Below are 17,460 nucleotides of genomic sequence, written 5' to 3'. Positions count from 1 at the left end.
ATACTTTCAATACATTGGAAATTTTCCGAAAGACTGATGGAGCAGCAAAGTTTTCTATAACAAACTTATAAGAGATTTTTCATTGCTAGAAGTTAAGAGCATCTGTTCAGTTATACACCCAAAAGCATCTATATAATATTCAACAGAACTTTCTGGCTATTTACGGGGAAAAAAATATATATGTATTTGAAAAGAATTATATAAATTTCTAAAATTGCTAAATAAATAGCAATACCCAATCAAATTATTGCTATAATAGTCTAGCTGGCCAGTTGGCAACCGTGAACATTGATTAACAACGAGACCTGGCTGTTGTCTACCGCCCCTGGCTATATAGACATTATATGACAACGCGGCGAGGTGCACGCTGAGTGGTTCAAGTCCCACCCATTAGTCACGTTGTGGGGGATATTGCATATTCGCAGTAATCAAGAGGAAGGTATTAGGTAATGGCGTCCTCTTAACTTTAATTATTTTTGTATTGATTTCCTCACTTATACAAAAATAATTTGTACTTATTTGTACAAATTATTTGTAATTTGTGCTATGGAATTTCCTACCATAGACGTAGCTATGGAATTTCCTACCATAGATGTAGCTATAGAAGGAAATAAATTAACATTATGAGGTGATCTTAATAACCCTCCTGAGGTTGATAGCCAAGAACTCCACCACCGAACGAAACAACCGATAGTATTAATTGAAAAAAGTCACCAGGATAATAGTTAGTGTTACGTTAATTAAACCAAGACCCCAAAATTATGACCGAGTTGTTAAAATCTTCATAGAATACAATAATATTATTCCTGCAGGATTATTCCTACATCCCGGCTTCTATCCCACACCATCCCGGCTTCTATCCCACACCATCCCCTAACCTCACCACATTATATGCAGTGATAACAAGTGAAATACAACTCCAGATTGATATAAAAAAGTGTATTTGATATCTGAACTACAAAATAGAAACACAAATATAATTAGGAATTTTTTTATGTTAATGACATTTAATCGGACATAGAGGGAGTGTTTCCAGCAACTGTGGTTATAATTGCGAGATGTTATAGTTGACAATCACTAGTCTACTGCTGCTGATATCTTACACTTGAGGCATTAGAGGCCTGAGTCGTCGAGGAAGTAGAGAAGTACCAAGACGAGGTGGATGGGCCTCTAGTGGAGTCCGGGTAAAGCGAACTGGCCGGATAGAGGAGTGTGCGGAAGGATGGACGGTCTCCGAGGATCGGGGACGTTCATCGCCTGTATCATCCCCGCCTGCTGCCTTGCTGTTGTCCTCTCTGGTACGTTCCTGATAGTCACTGTTGATTGATTGATTGATAAAGATTAAGCCATCCAAGAGGTGGCACGGGCATGAATAGCCCGTAAGTGGTGGCCCTTTTGAGCCATTACCAGTATCAACAGATGATACTGGAGATCTGTGGAGGTGCGACTGCACCCTGCGTGACGGGAGATGTCTCCCGTGTTTTACAGGAAGTCACTGTTGCTAGGTATTGTCTTACATTATGCAGACCTCTTTCCACCTCACCTCTCTCTCTCTCTCTCTCTCTCTCTCTCTCTCTCTCTCTCTCTCTCTCTCTCTCTCTCTCTCTCTCTCTCTCTCCCAGTGACGCTCGTAGTTTCATAACTCTGGGGAAAACTTTGATCTCTCCAAAATAAGATTCCGAACTTACGTTTGCAGTACAAGTAACTTTGTTAACCACTTTCTGCAATAAGTTCAAGCAATCTTATCATTTATGGGGCCAGAAATGGTCTCTGAAATCGCGGAGCTTCTGCAGGTTTGTACCGGCGGGGGCTCCAAAGGGGCCACGATAGTAACTATCTTTTGTAGTGTTGTTACCGAAGGATTCCCAGCGATCCCTGAGCGGTGTCTTCAGCAACAATGTCGAGGGGACAGCTTTAACCCTTTTAATAAGTATGCTCCTGAAATATATTGATATATTTGAACACACACACACACACACACACACACACACACACACACACACACACACACACACACACACACACACACACACACACACACACACACACATATATATACATATTACACATTGGTGAATACACTAAAAGGCTGGAGGTTGTGGGTCTCTTTGGGCTCCTCAGCTTCTGGGCGGGAAGCGAGAACACAGCAGGCGTTTCCCCCTCTGGATCGCCACATTGAAGCGCTGAAACTGGAAACTTGTAGCTCTTGGGTTTTTGGTAGTGTCAATCAGCCTAGAACCCAATTCTCGGAGAAACTTCAATGCACCTTTACCCCAAAGACAAAGTATCTCAGATCTATGGGAAGAAACGTGTACTGCCCTTCAAATTGCTTTTATTTTTTGTAATTTCACAGCTTCCCTGCAATTAGCTGTACCACATGCTCGTTCAGCATCGAAGCATACATAGATAGTAACTAGAGCGGACACAGATGTGTAGTTCCAGACCAGATTTCTGCACCCTCTTCCAGGGGCATATTTTGATGCTGTCAGGGCAAAGCGATGAATTGCCTGGATTTTGGGCCATTAGAATGCGAAGTTTTCTCTCTACTGGGCACTAGGAAGAGGAACGGCTCCTGTTGATGATGACTGTAGCCATGCAATTTGTATTGGTCAGCTTCCACTCTGTTGCAACTAAACTTGTATTTAGTGTGAATTGAGGCACCATTGCAACATGGAGGGTCACTGGATCTAGACCCATTGTCTGCAGCAGACAAAGGTACTGCCAAAAGGAAGTCCTCTTGCACTGGGCACCCACCACTCTAAGAGGGGGGCTTTTCCCTGTTGTGATGTTGCAGCATTGAGCATGGCATCAGCTATTTTTGTTCACCACTAGGTTGTCCCAGCTCGACCATTTGTTGACTCTGGTTTGAGTGTTTGGGGCTACAAGGACCTCCTTCTAATTTGAACATAAAATATAAGTAGGATTGTCTTTCCGAGCCTTCTTACCTCAGAGGATTTCTTTTGCAATGTCGAGTGACGTATAGGATGAGGAAAGAAAGGCTGGTAGCGCAAACTGGGAGGTTGTGCGGACACCAAGGTCACCGAATCTGACGGGTCAGGTTGCTTGTTTCCACCGAGAGTCGCAGCATATTGGTGGTAGTTTCTTAGTGATACCTAATGGTAGTAATGTATTGGTAGTAGTTTGTGCTTATGAATAATTGTCTAAGTGTTGTAGTTATAAAATTTGTCGCTAAGCATGTGGTTTCATGTTTTCTTAATATGATCACACATAATTGTACACGTTGCCAATGGTGTATGTGGGTGTGTGTATACATACATAAATTCATACATACACAATCCAGTGGCTGTCGTGTGTTGTGATCGGTCCTCAGAGAGGAACGGTGACGAATGTTCAGCAGGGAATGTTCACAAGAGAACGTCCAGAGTACCCAACTAATAATTGTCCACGTAACTTGATGAGTCACACAGACATGAATGGGAAACTTTCCTCGTCATCTCAACTAGTCACCCGGCTGCCTCTCTACTGCAACACTGCCTCACACACGTGACTGTGTCTCGCACAGTTGACACAAGTGACTCCCACAAAGAGGACGTGAAGACCTCCTGTTATCAAGGTAAACTTGGTGAAGAGGACTCCAGGAAGTGATCTCCCAGCCACCTGCCTCTGCCAGTCGTCTAGGCCATAGTCCTGCCACAGATTATGGCAGGTTTGGTTGGAGGTGATACATGTATCACTGTGTATCATGTATCCTTCCTTCCCTGTGACACATGTCCTGAGGATTAGGATATGACTCCTTCCCTGAGATTTGGTGACGATTTCCACACCGTTTCATATCTTAAGTCTAAAGTTATATCTCATTATATTATAACCAGGGTGTGCAAGGTATTTTGTAAAATCAATAATATTTTGTAATAATAATAATAATAATAATAATAATAATAATAATAATAATAATAATAATAATAATAATTTTATAACAGTAACAATAATACAAATAATAACAGTATAATAGCAAAGATTATAACTATTTAATGCTAGTAACATTTTTCCATTGTTTTATCTGATGCGATTAATAGGAGGAACGAATTTGTTTTTACGACTCAACATCAAAAGAGGTTCAATTACTGAATACTTCTAAAACTCCCGCTTAATTCTGCAACTTTTAACCTTCTCATTAGCGTCTCTAAAACTCTCTCTCTCTCTCTCTCTCTCTCTCTCTCTCTCTCTCTCTCTCTCTCTCTCTCTCTCTCTCTCTGTCCCTATTTTAACCAATTCCACAGCTCGTTCGTGTGCCTATAATTATCTTATTCAATTTCGATCAAGTGTGAGCCATCAGGCAGAGATATGGACCCATTGCAGTGATACCAACACATGTTTACTCTACTTCTTATTACGTCAGTAACATAAATACCAAAAAAACACCAAAAATATGTATATATATATATATATATATATATATATATATATATATATATATATATATATATATATATATATATATATATATATATATATATATATATATATTACATACACATCGAGCTGGATAACCTAACCGGTTCCGCAGCTTGGTCCAAGGCCTAAGTCCCAACAGAACACGTCACTACCTACTTGTTATTGTTTAAAGTAAGCGAGGAACGCTGGAGAGCTAACAAAAATGGCCGTGACACTAGAAAGACCAATCATCAAAGGATACTTCAGCCCTGAACATAGCCCAGAACTTAACTAAACTCACAGTGTGCATACACCGGGCTACTGATTGCGGCTCTTGGTGTATACCTTCCTCAGAGGGGACGCTCAGACGGCTAATTAGGCAGTTAGGAGAGCTTCAACAGTGACTCCTCACTCCTCTCTACTGACGGTGCGGCTGGCATGTTTGTCTAACATTGCCGTTTGGAGTTCTCGTTTCCACCCGATGTGTAATTTCTCATCAGTCACCCCTTCGGAAGACAATAATTCTTGTGAGGATAATAATTCTTGTTATCACATTGGCTCCGTGATAGACGATATCCTTATTGGAAAAGATAGCTTCGTTGTTATCGAATCCATACTAAAAACGAGAGGGGGTAAAGGAAGGTATTTATCAGAAAGCGGTAAGCTAGTGTGACCATATTGCCCACAGAAGGGATATGAGAAAAGGATAAAAGTTAGGATAGGAGACTGAGAGTGACGAGGGATATTGGTGAGGTGCTGACTCTCTCTCAGGTACTTCTGGATAGAAACAGGGAACTACTTTAACGTTAATATTTGATAAGGTTATGACAGCCATTGTAGAACACTTTGGCGGCCCCCCTAGAGGCTAGATGAGACTTGGTGGTGGTGTGTTGGTGGTAGTGTGTTGATGGTGGTGTGTTGGTGGTAGTGTGTTGGTGGTGGTGTGTTGGTGGTAGTTTGTTGGTGGTGGTGTGTTGGTGGTAGTTTGTTGGTGGTAGTGTGTTGGTGGTAGTGTGTTGGTGGTGGTGTGTTGGTGGTAGTTTGTTGGTGGTGGTGTGTTGGTGGTAGTTTGTTGGTGGTAGTGTGTTGGTGGTAGTGTGTTGGTGGTGGTGTGTTGGTGGTAGTTTGTTGGTGGTGGTGTGTTGGTGGTAGTTTGTTGGTGGTAGTGTGTTGGTGGTAGTGTGTTGGTGGTGGTGTGTTGGTGGTAGTTTGTTGGTGGTGGTGTGTTGGTGGTAGTTTGTTGGTGGTAGTGTGTTGGTGGTAGTGTGTTGGTGGTGGTGTGTTGATGGTAGTGTGTTGGTGGTAGTGTGTTGATGGTAGTGTGTTTGATGGTAGTGTGTTGATGGTAGTGTGTTTGATGGTAGTGTGTTTGATGGTAGTGTGTTGATGGTAGTGTGTTGATGGTAGTGTGTTGATGGTAGTGTGTTTGATGGTAGTGTGTTGATGGTAGTGTGTTGGTGGTAGTGTGTTGCTGGTAGTGTGCTAGTGGTACTGTAAGTGGTTTCAGCTATGACTCCCCAAGACCTTTAGGTAGCAGGTAGCACACAGTACACAGACGCTGCTAATACGTGTAGGTAATAAATGTTCAATAAAAGTTTGTTTATGGTTGATAATAGCCCAAGTTTGGCTGGGAAACCTGGTTAAGTCCTCTTCAGTGTTTACTGATAGAGACCAGCGAAGATGTTACACAGAAGTGTGTTGCGGTAAGAAATTTGTGGTGTAAGTTGAAGCGAATTAGATTAAGTTTGTGGAAGGGAGCTGAGACTCCAGAGTCTAGACCATTGGTTCAAAACCTGTGGTGGTCCATGGTTCTGGTTAGTGTTATGTCTTGAACACACACACACACACACACACACACACACACACATGATCACTACCTACAAAATTCTCAGAGGAATTGACAGGGTATATAAGGATAAACTGTTTAACACGGGTGGTACGCGAACAAGGGGACACAGGTGGAAAATGAGTGCCCAAATGAGCCACAGAGATATTAGAAAGAACTTTTTTAGTGTCAGCGTGGTTGACAAATGGAATGCATTAGGAAGTGATGTGGTGGAGGCTGACTCCATACACAGTTTCAAATGTAGATATGATAGAGCCCAGTAGGCTCAGGAACCTGTACACCAGTTGATTGACACTTAAGAGGCGGGATCAAAGATCCAAATCTCAACCCCCCGCAAGCACAACTAAGTGAGTACACACAGGGCATGTGGCTGAGTGGACAGCGCTCGGGACTCGTAATCCTAAGGACCGGGAATCGACCCCCATTGATGGCGGAAACAAATCGCCAGAGTTTCTTTCACCCTGATGTCCCTTTTCACCTAGCAGTAAATAGGTACTTGGGAGCTAGACAGCTGCAACGGGCTGCTTCTTGTGTGTGTGTGTAGGGGAAAACAAATTGTTGATTGATTGACAGTTGAGAGGCGGGCCAGAGCTCAACCCCCGCAAGCATAACTAGGTGAATATAATTAGGTGAATACAACTTTGTGTGTACACACACACACAACGCTCGAGGTCGGGTGTTCGAAGCTCCTAGTGCCCAAAGGAGAAGGAAATATATATTGTGATAACAAAGACGTGTATGAAGGTAAACACACGTAAATAACATTAGTGCAAAAAGGCTTCAAGCCTCCACACGAAGCCACCAATATCTGAAGCTGTGTTGCTCTCTTTCGATTAGAAATGTAGGACTAATCTATAAATTTTTAACTTGGATCTAAATTATCACACAGAGGTTTTCCCTGCATTTTGTTATACTACAGCAATGCACGTTCAGAATGTGTTATACGTGTTTCCTGAGTATGCTGTATAGAGTAAGGGATGTGTATAGTTTAGTATAGAATGTGGTGCGAATGTGCAAGTTATTGGAACAATTTAGATTTAGATTTTCAATTTGATCCGTAAGTGATTTGTGCAAATCATTATCGTTGTGACTGGAGTGAATACGTCTACAGTTGTAAATAAAGTATAACTTACTGTTAAACTGTGAGACTTTTATTGGCTAAATATTTATTATCAAATGAAAATGATGGGAATACGATTCTAAAGGTGACAAATGCTCCATCGCCAGGTATTGTGCACCGATGGAGCTTCTGAAGGTGATCATTGTGTTAGACTGAAGGGGTTTTCTTTAAGAATTTGGTACCTCTTTATTTACACCACTTTATAGCTTCCACTTGAGAGGCTATTTGGCCATTACAGCCCCTTAGATGTCCCTGGCCTTAATAATCCATCCCTCTGATCCCCCCTTCTTTTCCTTGTCTATCAGCCCTCCACTCACTACTCTTCCATTTAACACCTCCCTTCACCCCTAACCCTTCTCTCACCTGACTACCATTCCCCCCTTAAAGTCCCTTCCCCACCAGTCGTCTCTTTAAACCTTCCCCATTGGCACCTCTCCCCCAGTGACGCCTATAATGATACCATATATACAAATTACATTTTCGAAGTCCCATTTTAACCCAATTTAGGTTACTTGTTGAGGCTTCCTAATAATATTTTATGCTTACACTCCAAATTGTGGCAATGTAAAAATAACTTGGCTTGCGACCTCGGTTTCACATTACAAATATTGTTTTGTTATCACCGACACATCGGGTGAAAACTGTAGAAAAGTGAGCTGAGTTCCCCTGCGACGTTGTGTAATCCACATCGACGTTTTCCCTTGAGGTCCGTTTTCCAAACTGATATGCATATTGCCTTGTAACTGCTCCGTTCCTCTAATACCGAGATATTTCTCAGCGTCCGCAGACCTTCCCTGGAGAGGAGGCCCTTCGAATTCAATGGAAAATCGCATTTCTTTGCAGTTTCTTCCTCTCTGGTGCCCAACCACTTGGGCTGGACGGTAGAGTGACCATCTCGCTTCATGCAGGTCGGCGTTCAATCCCCGACCGTCTAAGTGCTTGGGCACATTTCTTTGCAGCTTCTTCCTCTCTGGTGCCTAATGGAATGGTGCACAACCACTTGGGCTGGACGGTAGAGTGACCGTCTAGTTTCATGCAGGTCGGCGTTCAATCCCCGACCGTCTAAGTGCTTGGGCACATTTCTTTGCAGCTTCTTCCTCTCTGGTGCCCAATGGAATGGTGCCCAACCACTTGGGCTGGACGGTAGAGCGACTGTCTCGCTTCATGCAGGTCGGCGTTCAATCTCCGACCATCTAAGTGCTTGGGCACCATTTTTTCCCCAAATCCTTATCCTGTCCGTTTCCTAGTGCTATATAGTCCTAATGGTTTGGAGCTTTCCCTTGATAATTCCCTTTCCTCCCTCTCGATAGTCAACGATACTGTTAACACAGTAACAAAATTCTAGATTTTAGTGAAAGATTTAACACATTCGGCTAGGGGCTAGAGTACTGTCCTCGTGTAGTGTTAAATATCCTATTTATAATTATCTATTTAAATATCCTGTTCGTGGTTATTTGTGTATATGCAATTTAACTCTGGGTTAGTGGCAGAGATACATTGAGTATCTGGATTGGATTGGATTCCCAATAGATTTACTAATCAAACACCATAATATCATCTAATATATATACACTTGATGCAACACAGATACACAAGAGGCACGCTTTATATGCACTATAAATATGCAATAGATTCATAATATAAACACCCCAGATACACCAAAGCTACACCATGTATACACTATATACATACAGTACATTCGACGTAAATGAACCATGTAAGCGTCATAGGTACGCCACAGACAAATAATATACATCACAACACATAACATACACACACATTACATACATTATGGACCTAAAACCATAGTTTTTCCTGGGAAAAAGGCTGTACCAGCGCCAGTACTCCATGCGAAGTCATTATGATAATTACTAAACAAAAAATGTTTAGACATTTTACATGAGAATTACAGTGGCTCAAAAAGGCTCGTCCTGTCGAGCTCCAACACAATGATTACTGGCTGATGTTTATCGACAGATTTGCTTTCCAATTCAGCCGCCAGTTTTATTAAGTGGAACGCAAATAATCCCTGTCACTATGTCCGTAATATATTTTCACTCCCGCGTTAGCTGGCTATACCATCACGGGATTTTAATATGTTTAAAGAATTAAATTGTTTTCGGACAGCTAAATTAAATTAACATTACTTGAGTTAAAAGTAGAGGCATTGCGGACTAACCAAAGCGTTTTTTAAGAACTGAGGCAGTGTTAATAAACAGAGTATTAGGGAGTATTTGGGGGACATTTTTACTGGACAGACTCATAATTACCTCATAATTATGGTAAGGTAATTATGAGGCGAGAGCGCTAAGCCACTTCGGCTATACAGCTCTTGCAAGAGAGATGAGAAACTGGGATAGGAAGGAATAGTGCCCAACCAACTGGACCACTGGGCATCGACCGCTGAAATGCAAGAAGAGATAGAGATCTATTCATCTTCGCTCTACCGACAAGTTTGAGTGGTTTGACAGGCAAGGTGGTGCTTGATAAACCTCTGACGACACTTCAATTCAATTCAAATAAGTTTATTGAGGAATACGTACACACAAAGGGATGAGGTAGCTCAAGCTATTCTCACCCCGATTGGAGCCGATAAGAAGCATCATGTGAGGTCATTCCGTGGCGGTCATTGGTCTGATTGGTTGTTAGATGAGCATTTTGTGGCGTGCGTGAGTGAACACGCTCATCTCCCATGTTCTACACTTAGTTCAAACTCATCATCATCATCGGTGGCCTGTACGGAGGACCGAATTAATAGTTTAGAGCATGGAAGGTCTCAGGACATGACTTTCAGCGCTAGATGCTCTCTCATATGCAGTATTTGTCAACACCAACAACATTTCTTACAAAGGCGAAGGGCAGCCGAAAGTGAGCACCATCTAGTGACAGAGTTACTAACTGTTTTGACAGTCATTGTTGCGTAAACACTGTTACCTCGTCCTGTTAATTTAGCCACGAGTCATCGCTGGTGATCTGATGGGCAGTAAGAAGACGCTGTGAATTCGCGACAGTTCCCCGAGCTAGTTAAGTGACCTGAGAGGTCTAGTGCTCTAGGTCTAGACCTCTTGGTCTAGTGCGGGAGGAAAACACCATCTAAGATGGTCAGTTTCTGTGGAGTTCCTTGAAGGCATTACATTTCTAACCAGTAGAGAGACACTAATGGAACTATAAGACCACTCGAACACAGTGAAGAAGCTAACTCGACATTACAAATTGTGAAGAGTCCAGGAACTGCTATTAATGTTTTGGTAGGTGGTAAATTTTCCAGGATGTGAAGGAAGGTGTATGGAAGACAGTGGGATTCGAACCCCAGCCAGCTGTTCTGCTAGCACAATCCCCCCCCCCCCCCTCCATCCCCCCTGAAGTGATCATTCTATTCACAGGTGAATTATGATAACCAAGATGACTGAGAGTTATGTCGTTGTTGTCTTGTGTGGACGATATTTATTCACCCTCTACGATTACTACAGCATTGTCTTATATGTATCAGGGTACATATAACTTATTAATGCAAGTTATTGTAGTAACGATGAGGACCAATTGTAAGTGGAGTTGGATTTGGACAAACCGGAAAAGCTTACTTATGTTGCCAAACTAACCTAACCTAACCTAACCTAACCTAACCTAACCTAACCTAACCTAACCTAACAATCTTAGCATTAATACACCCCATCAGAGGCCTCATATAGTACATATATATGTGCTATAATAGAAGTTGTATTATAGCCTGACGCTAATGCGTTTCGTTGACCATGTCAACATTACCAAAGGCAGAGTATAACTGGTTACAATTGATTGATTGATTGATAAAGATTAAGCCACCCAAGAGGTGGCACGGGCATGAATAGCCCGTAAGTGGTGGCCCTTTTGAGCCATTACCAGTATCAAGAGCTGATACTGGAGATCTGTGGAGGCGCAACTGCACCCTGCGTGACGGGAGATGTCTCCCGTTGGTTACTATTTTAGGGAAGTTGGATATATAGCCCAGGGGGGGGGATTGAAGTGAGTCACCTCACTATGACCCCAAAGGCCAACTATACACACAGAAATCACAATAGCGTGATGAATCAAATGAATAAATTCACAAGGGTTCGAATATAGTAGGTTCGAATCCTCGTCACGGCCCTTGTGGATTTGTTCAGGCCAACTATAGCTTACAATCTCCTATATTACAATGATGGCTAAGGCAGTGTGTGTGTTGGATGTTTCGTCGTGTTATCGAAGAAAGGAAGGAAATTACGAGGGGAGAGCGCTAAGCCAGTATTACTATACAGCTTGTTTGATCTAAGATAACACATCATGTCAAGATATCTGGGGTATAAATCTCGATGTTCAGTAGGTGGGTGAGTGTGTTGACTTAAGGTGGTTGGTCTGGAGGCATCTCGTGCAGCCCCAAGGGTACGGGGGTGTCGGGGGCTCGGGGCGGCTCGTGCGGCCCCAAGGGTACGGGGGTGTCGGGGGCTCGGGGCGGCTCGTGCGGCCCCCAAGGGTACGGGGGTGTCGGGGGCTCGGGGCAGCTCGTGCGGCCCCAAGGGTATGGGGTTGACGGTGGCTGGGGGCAGCTCGTGCAGCCCCAAGGGTATGGGGTTGACGGTGGCTGGGGGCAGCTCGTGCAGCCCCAAGGGTATGGGGTTGACGGTGGCTCGGGGCAGTTCGTGCGGCCCCAAGGGTACGGGGGTGTCGGGGGCTCGGGGCAGTTCGTGCGGCCCTAAGGGTACGGGGGTGTCGGGGGCTCGGGGCGGCTCGTGCGGCCCCAAGGGTACGGGGGTGTCGGGGGCTCGGGGCGGCTCGTGCGGCCCCAAGGGTATGGGGTTGACGGTGGCTGAGGGCAGCTCGTGCAGCCCCAAGGGTATGGGGTTGACGGTGGCTCGGGGCAGTTCGTGCGGCCCCAAGGGTACGGGGGTGTCGGGGGCTCGGGGCGGCTCGTGCGGCCCTAAGGGTACGGGGGTGTCGGGGGCTCGGGGCAGTTCGTGCGGCCCCAAGGGTACGGGGGTGTCGGGGGCTCGGGGCAGTTCGTGCGGCCCCAAGGGTACGGGGGTGTCGGGGGCTCGGAGCGGCTCGTGCGGCCCCAAGGGTACGGGGGTGTCGGGGGCTCGGGGCAGCTCGTGCGGCCCCAAGGGTACGGGGATGTCGGGGGCTCGGGGCAGCTCGTGCGGCCCCAAGGGTACGGGGGTGTCGGGGGCTCGGGGCAGCTCGTGCGGCCCCAAGGGTACGGGGGTGTCGGGGGCTCGGAACAGCTCGTGCGGCCCCAAGGGTACGGGGGTGTCGGGGGCTCGGGGCAGCTCGTGCGGCCCCAAGGGTACGGGGGTGTCGGGGGCTCGGGGCAGCTCGTGCGGCCCCAAGGGTACGGGGGTGTCGGGGGCTCGGGGCAGCTCGTGCGGCCCCAAGGGTACGGGGGTGTCGGGGGCTGGGGACAGCTCGTGCGGCCCCAAGGGTACGGGAGTGTCGGGGGCTCGGGGCAGCTCGTGCGGCCCCCAAGGGTACGGGGGCGACGGAAAGTACCTGGATGATGGGGTTCTGGGAGTTCTTCTGCTCCCCAAGCCCGGCCCGAGGCCAGACTTGACTTGTGAGAGTTTGTACGTCACGCAGCTGCGTCGTGACGTACCTATGAGCGTCGTGACGTAGTATGTATGAAACAAAACAGATGCCACTGTTGTCATCCAGGAACTTGAACAGCGGGTTGGCCGTAGCTTCGTTATATTGTAAAACTGCGGACTAAAACTACGCCACAGTGGTTTGATGCAGTCAATTGTTCTGTCGGCTCGTTGTGAACGCTGGCTGATTTGGCGCCCTTTTTGCGTGGGTAACTATTGTGTGAGGGAATGTGTAGGTGGTTAGAGGTGCAGAGAGGAAAGCTTTTTGGTTTAATTAACAAGCTTGGGTATACACAGCAATATTCTGCAACCATATTCGATATGTACATATTTATATATGAAGGATTATTGAGTGCAGATCAAAAGCTAGCTATAAGTTCTTCTAAGGACGGCTGCCACACATGGAATCACGAGAGTACATGAAATACGAGTCTAATCTCCGAGCCTGCACTAGCAAAATCTTGGTAGACGTACTAAGCAGTAAGAAGTACTCTCATAGTCGTGTATGAAGAAGTAACAGAGCTTAAAGTTCCTCTTACCAATCCGTCAAAAATCTTTAATAACAGAGTAATTACAGATATGGCTTTGGAGAGTATATCCTAGCTCGGTCACTTAGTTTACAATTTTAATGATCACCTTTTGGGTTTCATGACCTGCAGCCACCTGCCATATATATCGATATCCTAGCCTAATTCTGGCGATTATAATGTCACACTGTCCAGTGGTTCTTTCATGCTGTCCGTACACATAATTCTCGGTTCTAAATATGTCATAGCTCTTTATACTCGTGCTTTCTGGCCTTTGAGTGTCAGCTATTCCTCTTCTCTCATCCCCAATTTCCTAAATTACGGCGACTTTCACCAAGGAGATTGGAATTCCTAGATCTAACTTAATTTCAGGCTTATCACATGCAGCTTTATCTATCTTGTCCGTGTCATCATGCCGGATAACTCCGGTGTCAGTTGGCATCTTTAAAAATGGCACTCATACTCTTGCTAAGTTGTTTATAATAGATTTTATTTATTTATATACAAGAAGGTAAATTGGGTTTGTGAGAATACATAGCATAGTACAGTATTTACACTCTTGTAAAGCCACTAGTACGCGCAGCGTTTCGGGCAGGTCCTTATTCTAACAGATAATTTTATGTAGATTAAGGACCTGCCTCCCTCTCTCTAATAGATGATATAAGATTGTTAGTATTTTGCAAGTTGAGTTTTCAAGTGCTTGCAGAGCTGACTTTAAATCGTGGAAAATTGTTCATCAAGTGTTTTTCAGTGCTTTAATGGCAAGTTGTAGTGAACCTATTTCCGCAAGTGTGAACATGAGCCAGTTATTTAGTCTCCCACTAATGGGCTGGGTACTTCTGTTATCTTTGCATATTCTACAGACTGCAGGAATGCAACATGTTGACACTTGAGCAGAGTCATCTGCTCAGAGTGCTCATGAAGCCGTAAGACATTTATGAAAGGAATAGATAGTATCAAGTCTTATATTGCACTGAGGAGCGCTGGCAACACTTCCACTAGAGCAGTTTGCATACAGGTTTCCCACTGGCGGGTTGGCAACACTTTCCAACCTACTAGAGCTGAATGGCCGGGGGGCGGGGTGGGGGGATTGTGTATAGTAGTGGGGGGGGGGCAGGAGAGAGGGGGGGGGGGGGGCAGGAGAGAGGGGGGGCAGGATGGGGGGCAGGAGAGAGGGGGGGGGGCAGGAGAGAGGGGGGGCAGGATGGGGGGCAGGAGAGAGGGGGGCAGGATGGGGGGCAGGAGAGAGGGGGGGCCGGAGACGAGGGGGGAAGAGAGGGGAAGGGGTAGTGGAATTCAGGCTGCTTGGAGGGGGTGGGGTGACTCTACACACTAAGGGGGATGGGGTGATACTACACACTAAGGGGGATGGGGTGACACTACACACTAAGGGGGGTGGGGTGACACTACACACTAAGGGGGATGGGGTGACACTGCACACTAAGGGGGGTGGGGTGACACTACACACTAAGGGGGATGGGGTGATACTACACACTAAGGGGGATGGGGTGACACTGCACACTAAGGGGGGTGGGGTGACACTACACACTAAGGGGGGTGGGGTGACACTGCACACTAAGGGGGGTGGGGTGACACTACACACTAAGGGGGATGGGGTGATACTACACACTAAGGGGGATGGGGTGACACTGCACACTAAGGGGGATGGGGTGACACTACACACTAAGGGGGGATGGGGTGACACTACACACTAAGGGGGATGGGGTGACACTACACACTAAGGGGGGATGGGGTGACACTACACACTAAGGGGGATGGGGTGACACTACACACTAAGGGGGGATGGGGTGACACTGCACACTAAGGGGGGTGGGGTGACTCTACACACTAAGGGGGATGGGGTGACACTTCACACTAAGGGGGATGGGGTGACACTGCACACTAAGGGGGGTGGGGTGACTCTACACACTAAGGGGGATGGGGTGCTACTACACACTAAGGGGGATAGGGTGACACTACACACTAAGGGTGGATAGGGTGACACTACACACTAAGGGTGGATAGGGTGACACTACACACTAAGGGTGGATAGGGTGACACTACACACTAAGGGTGGATAGGGTGACACTACACACTAAGGGTGGATAGGGTGACACTACACACTAAGGGTGGATAGGGTGACACTACACACTAAGGGTGGATAGGGTGACACTACACACTAAGGGTGGATAGGGTGACACTACACACTAAGGGTGGATAGGGTGACACTACACACTAAGGGTGGATAGGGTGACACTACACACTAAGGGTGGATAGGGTGACACTACACACTAAGGGTGGATAGGGTGACACTACACACTAAGGGTGGATAGGGTGACACTACACACTAAGGTGGATGGGGTGACACTACACACTAAGGGTGGATAGGGTGGCACTACACACTAAGGGTGGATAGGGTGACACTACACACTAAGGGTGGATAGGGTGGCACTACACACTAAGGGTGGATAGGGTGACACTACACACTAAGGTGGATGGGGTGACACTACACACTAAGGGTGGATAGGGTGACACTACACACTAAGGGTGGATAGGGTGGCACTACACACTAAGGGTGGATAGGGTGACACTACACACTAAGGATGGATAGGGTGACACTACACACTAAGGGTGGATAGGGTGGCACTACACACTAAGGGTGGATAGGGTGACACTACACACTAAGGGTGGATAGGGTGACACTACACACTAAGGGTGGATAGGGTGACACTACACACTAAGGGTGGATAGGGTGACACTACACACTAAGGGTGGATAGGGTGACACTACACACTAAGGGTGGATAGGGTGATACTCCACACTAAGGTGGATGGGGTGATACTCCACAGTAAGGGTGGATAGGGTGATACTCCACACTAAGGTGGATAGGGTGATACTCCACACTAAGGTGGATGGGGTGATACTACACACTAAGGGGGATGGGGTGACACTACACACTAAGGGTGGATAGGGTGACACTACACACTAAGGGTGGATAGGGTGACACTACACACTAAGGTGGATGGGGTGATACTCCACACTGTTGCTGGTGATGTGCCACGTAAAAAGAAGTTTAGGACAGAGACTGGTAAGTCATAAGGAAGTTATAAAGACTTCTGAGGGTCTTTGGGAGAAGACTAGTTCTAGGTGATTGCACTTCAGAAACTCGAGTGCATTGTGAGATAAGTGCACTTGGATAGCTGGTAAGTGAAAGAGGGTGCAGGAGAACTGGTGTATTAAAACAGTCTTTTTCATACACCAGCTGTTCTTATCTAGTTGTACTCATCTGGTTGTGCCTGCGTGAGTTGAGCTTTGGCTCTTTGGTCCCGCCTCTTAAATGTCAATCAACTGGCGTACAGATTCTTGAGCCTACTGGGCTCTATTATATCTACATCTGAAACTGTATATGGAATCTGCTTCCACCACATCATTGCCTAATGTATTCCATTTGTTAACTCCTCTGACACTGACAAAATTCATTCTAATGTCTCTGGGTCATTTGGGTACTAAGTTTCCACCTGTGTCTTCGTGTTCGTGTTCCACCCATGCTAAATAGTCTGTGTTTCTCCACTCATTGTCAATTCCTCTAAGAATATTTGTATGTGGTGATCATGTCTTCCCTTACTCTTCTGTCTTCTAGGGACGTGAGGTTTAGCTTCCTTAACCTTTCCTCGTAGCTCAAATCTCTCGGTTCTGGGATTAGTCTTGTGGCATACCTCGGAATTTTCTTTAACTCTGAATTGTGTTTAACTAGGCATGGAGTTCAGGCTGGAGCTACATTCTCCAGGACTGGTCTGACATAAGTGGCATACAGGGTCCTGAACGAATCCTTACACAAGTTTCTTAAGGCAGTTCTTATGTTGGCCAATATAGCATATGCCGCTGATGATATTCTTTTGATGTGGACCTCTGGGGAACAGGTTCGGTGTGATATCAACCCCCAGATCTTTCTCTCTAATTGACTCTTGCAGGATTTCT

General features: G+C 45.9%; 1 protein-coding gene across 1 annotated transcript in view; it reads left to right on the top strand.

Moving 5' to 3' along the window:
• Window positions 1-888: 888 nt before the first annotated feature.
• Window positions 889-17,460, top strand: part of LOC123774567 (zwei Ig domain protein zig-8) — a 39,266-nt gene continuing 22,694 nt past the window's right edge. The window contains exon 1 of the mRNA XM_045768931.2: window positions 889-1,298. Coding sequence (XP_045624887.2) covers window positions 1,223-1,298 — 76 coding nt within the window. The 5' untranslated portion in view covers window positions 889-1,222. The remainder of the gene's footprint in view (window positions 1,299-17,460) is intronic.

Source organism: Procambarus clarkii, chromosome 51 (genome assembly GCF_040958095.1).
Source record: "Procambarus clarkii isolate CNS0578487 chromosome 51, FALCON_Pclarkii_2.0, whole genome shotgun sequence".
In the NCBI taxonomy this organism is placed as follows: Eukaryota; Metazoa; Arthropoda; class Malacostraca; order Decapoda; family Cambaridae; genus Procambarus; species Procambarus clarkii.
The sequence above is the reverse complement of the archived record's forward strand: the minus strand, read 5'-3'. Positions and strand labels throughout refer to the sequence as shown.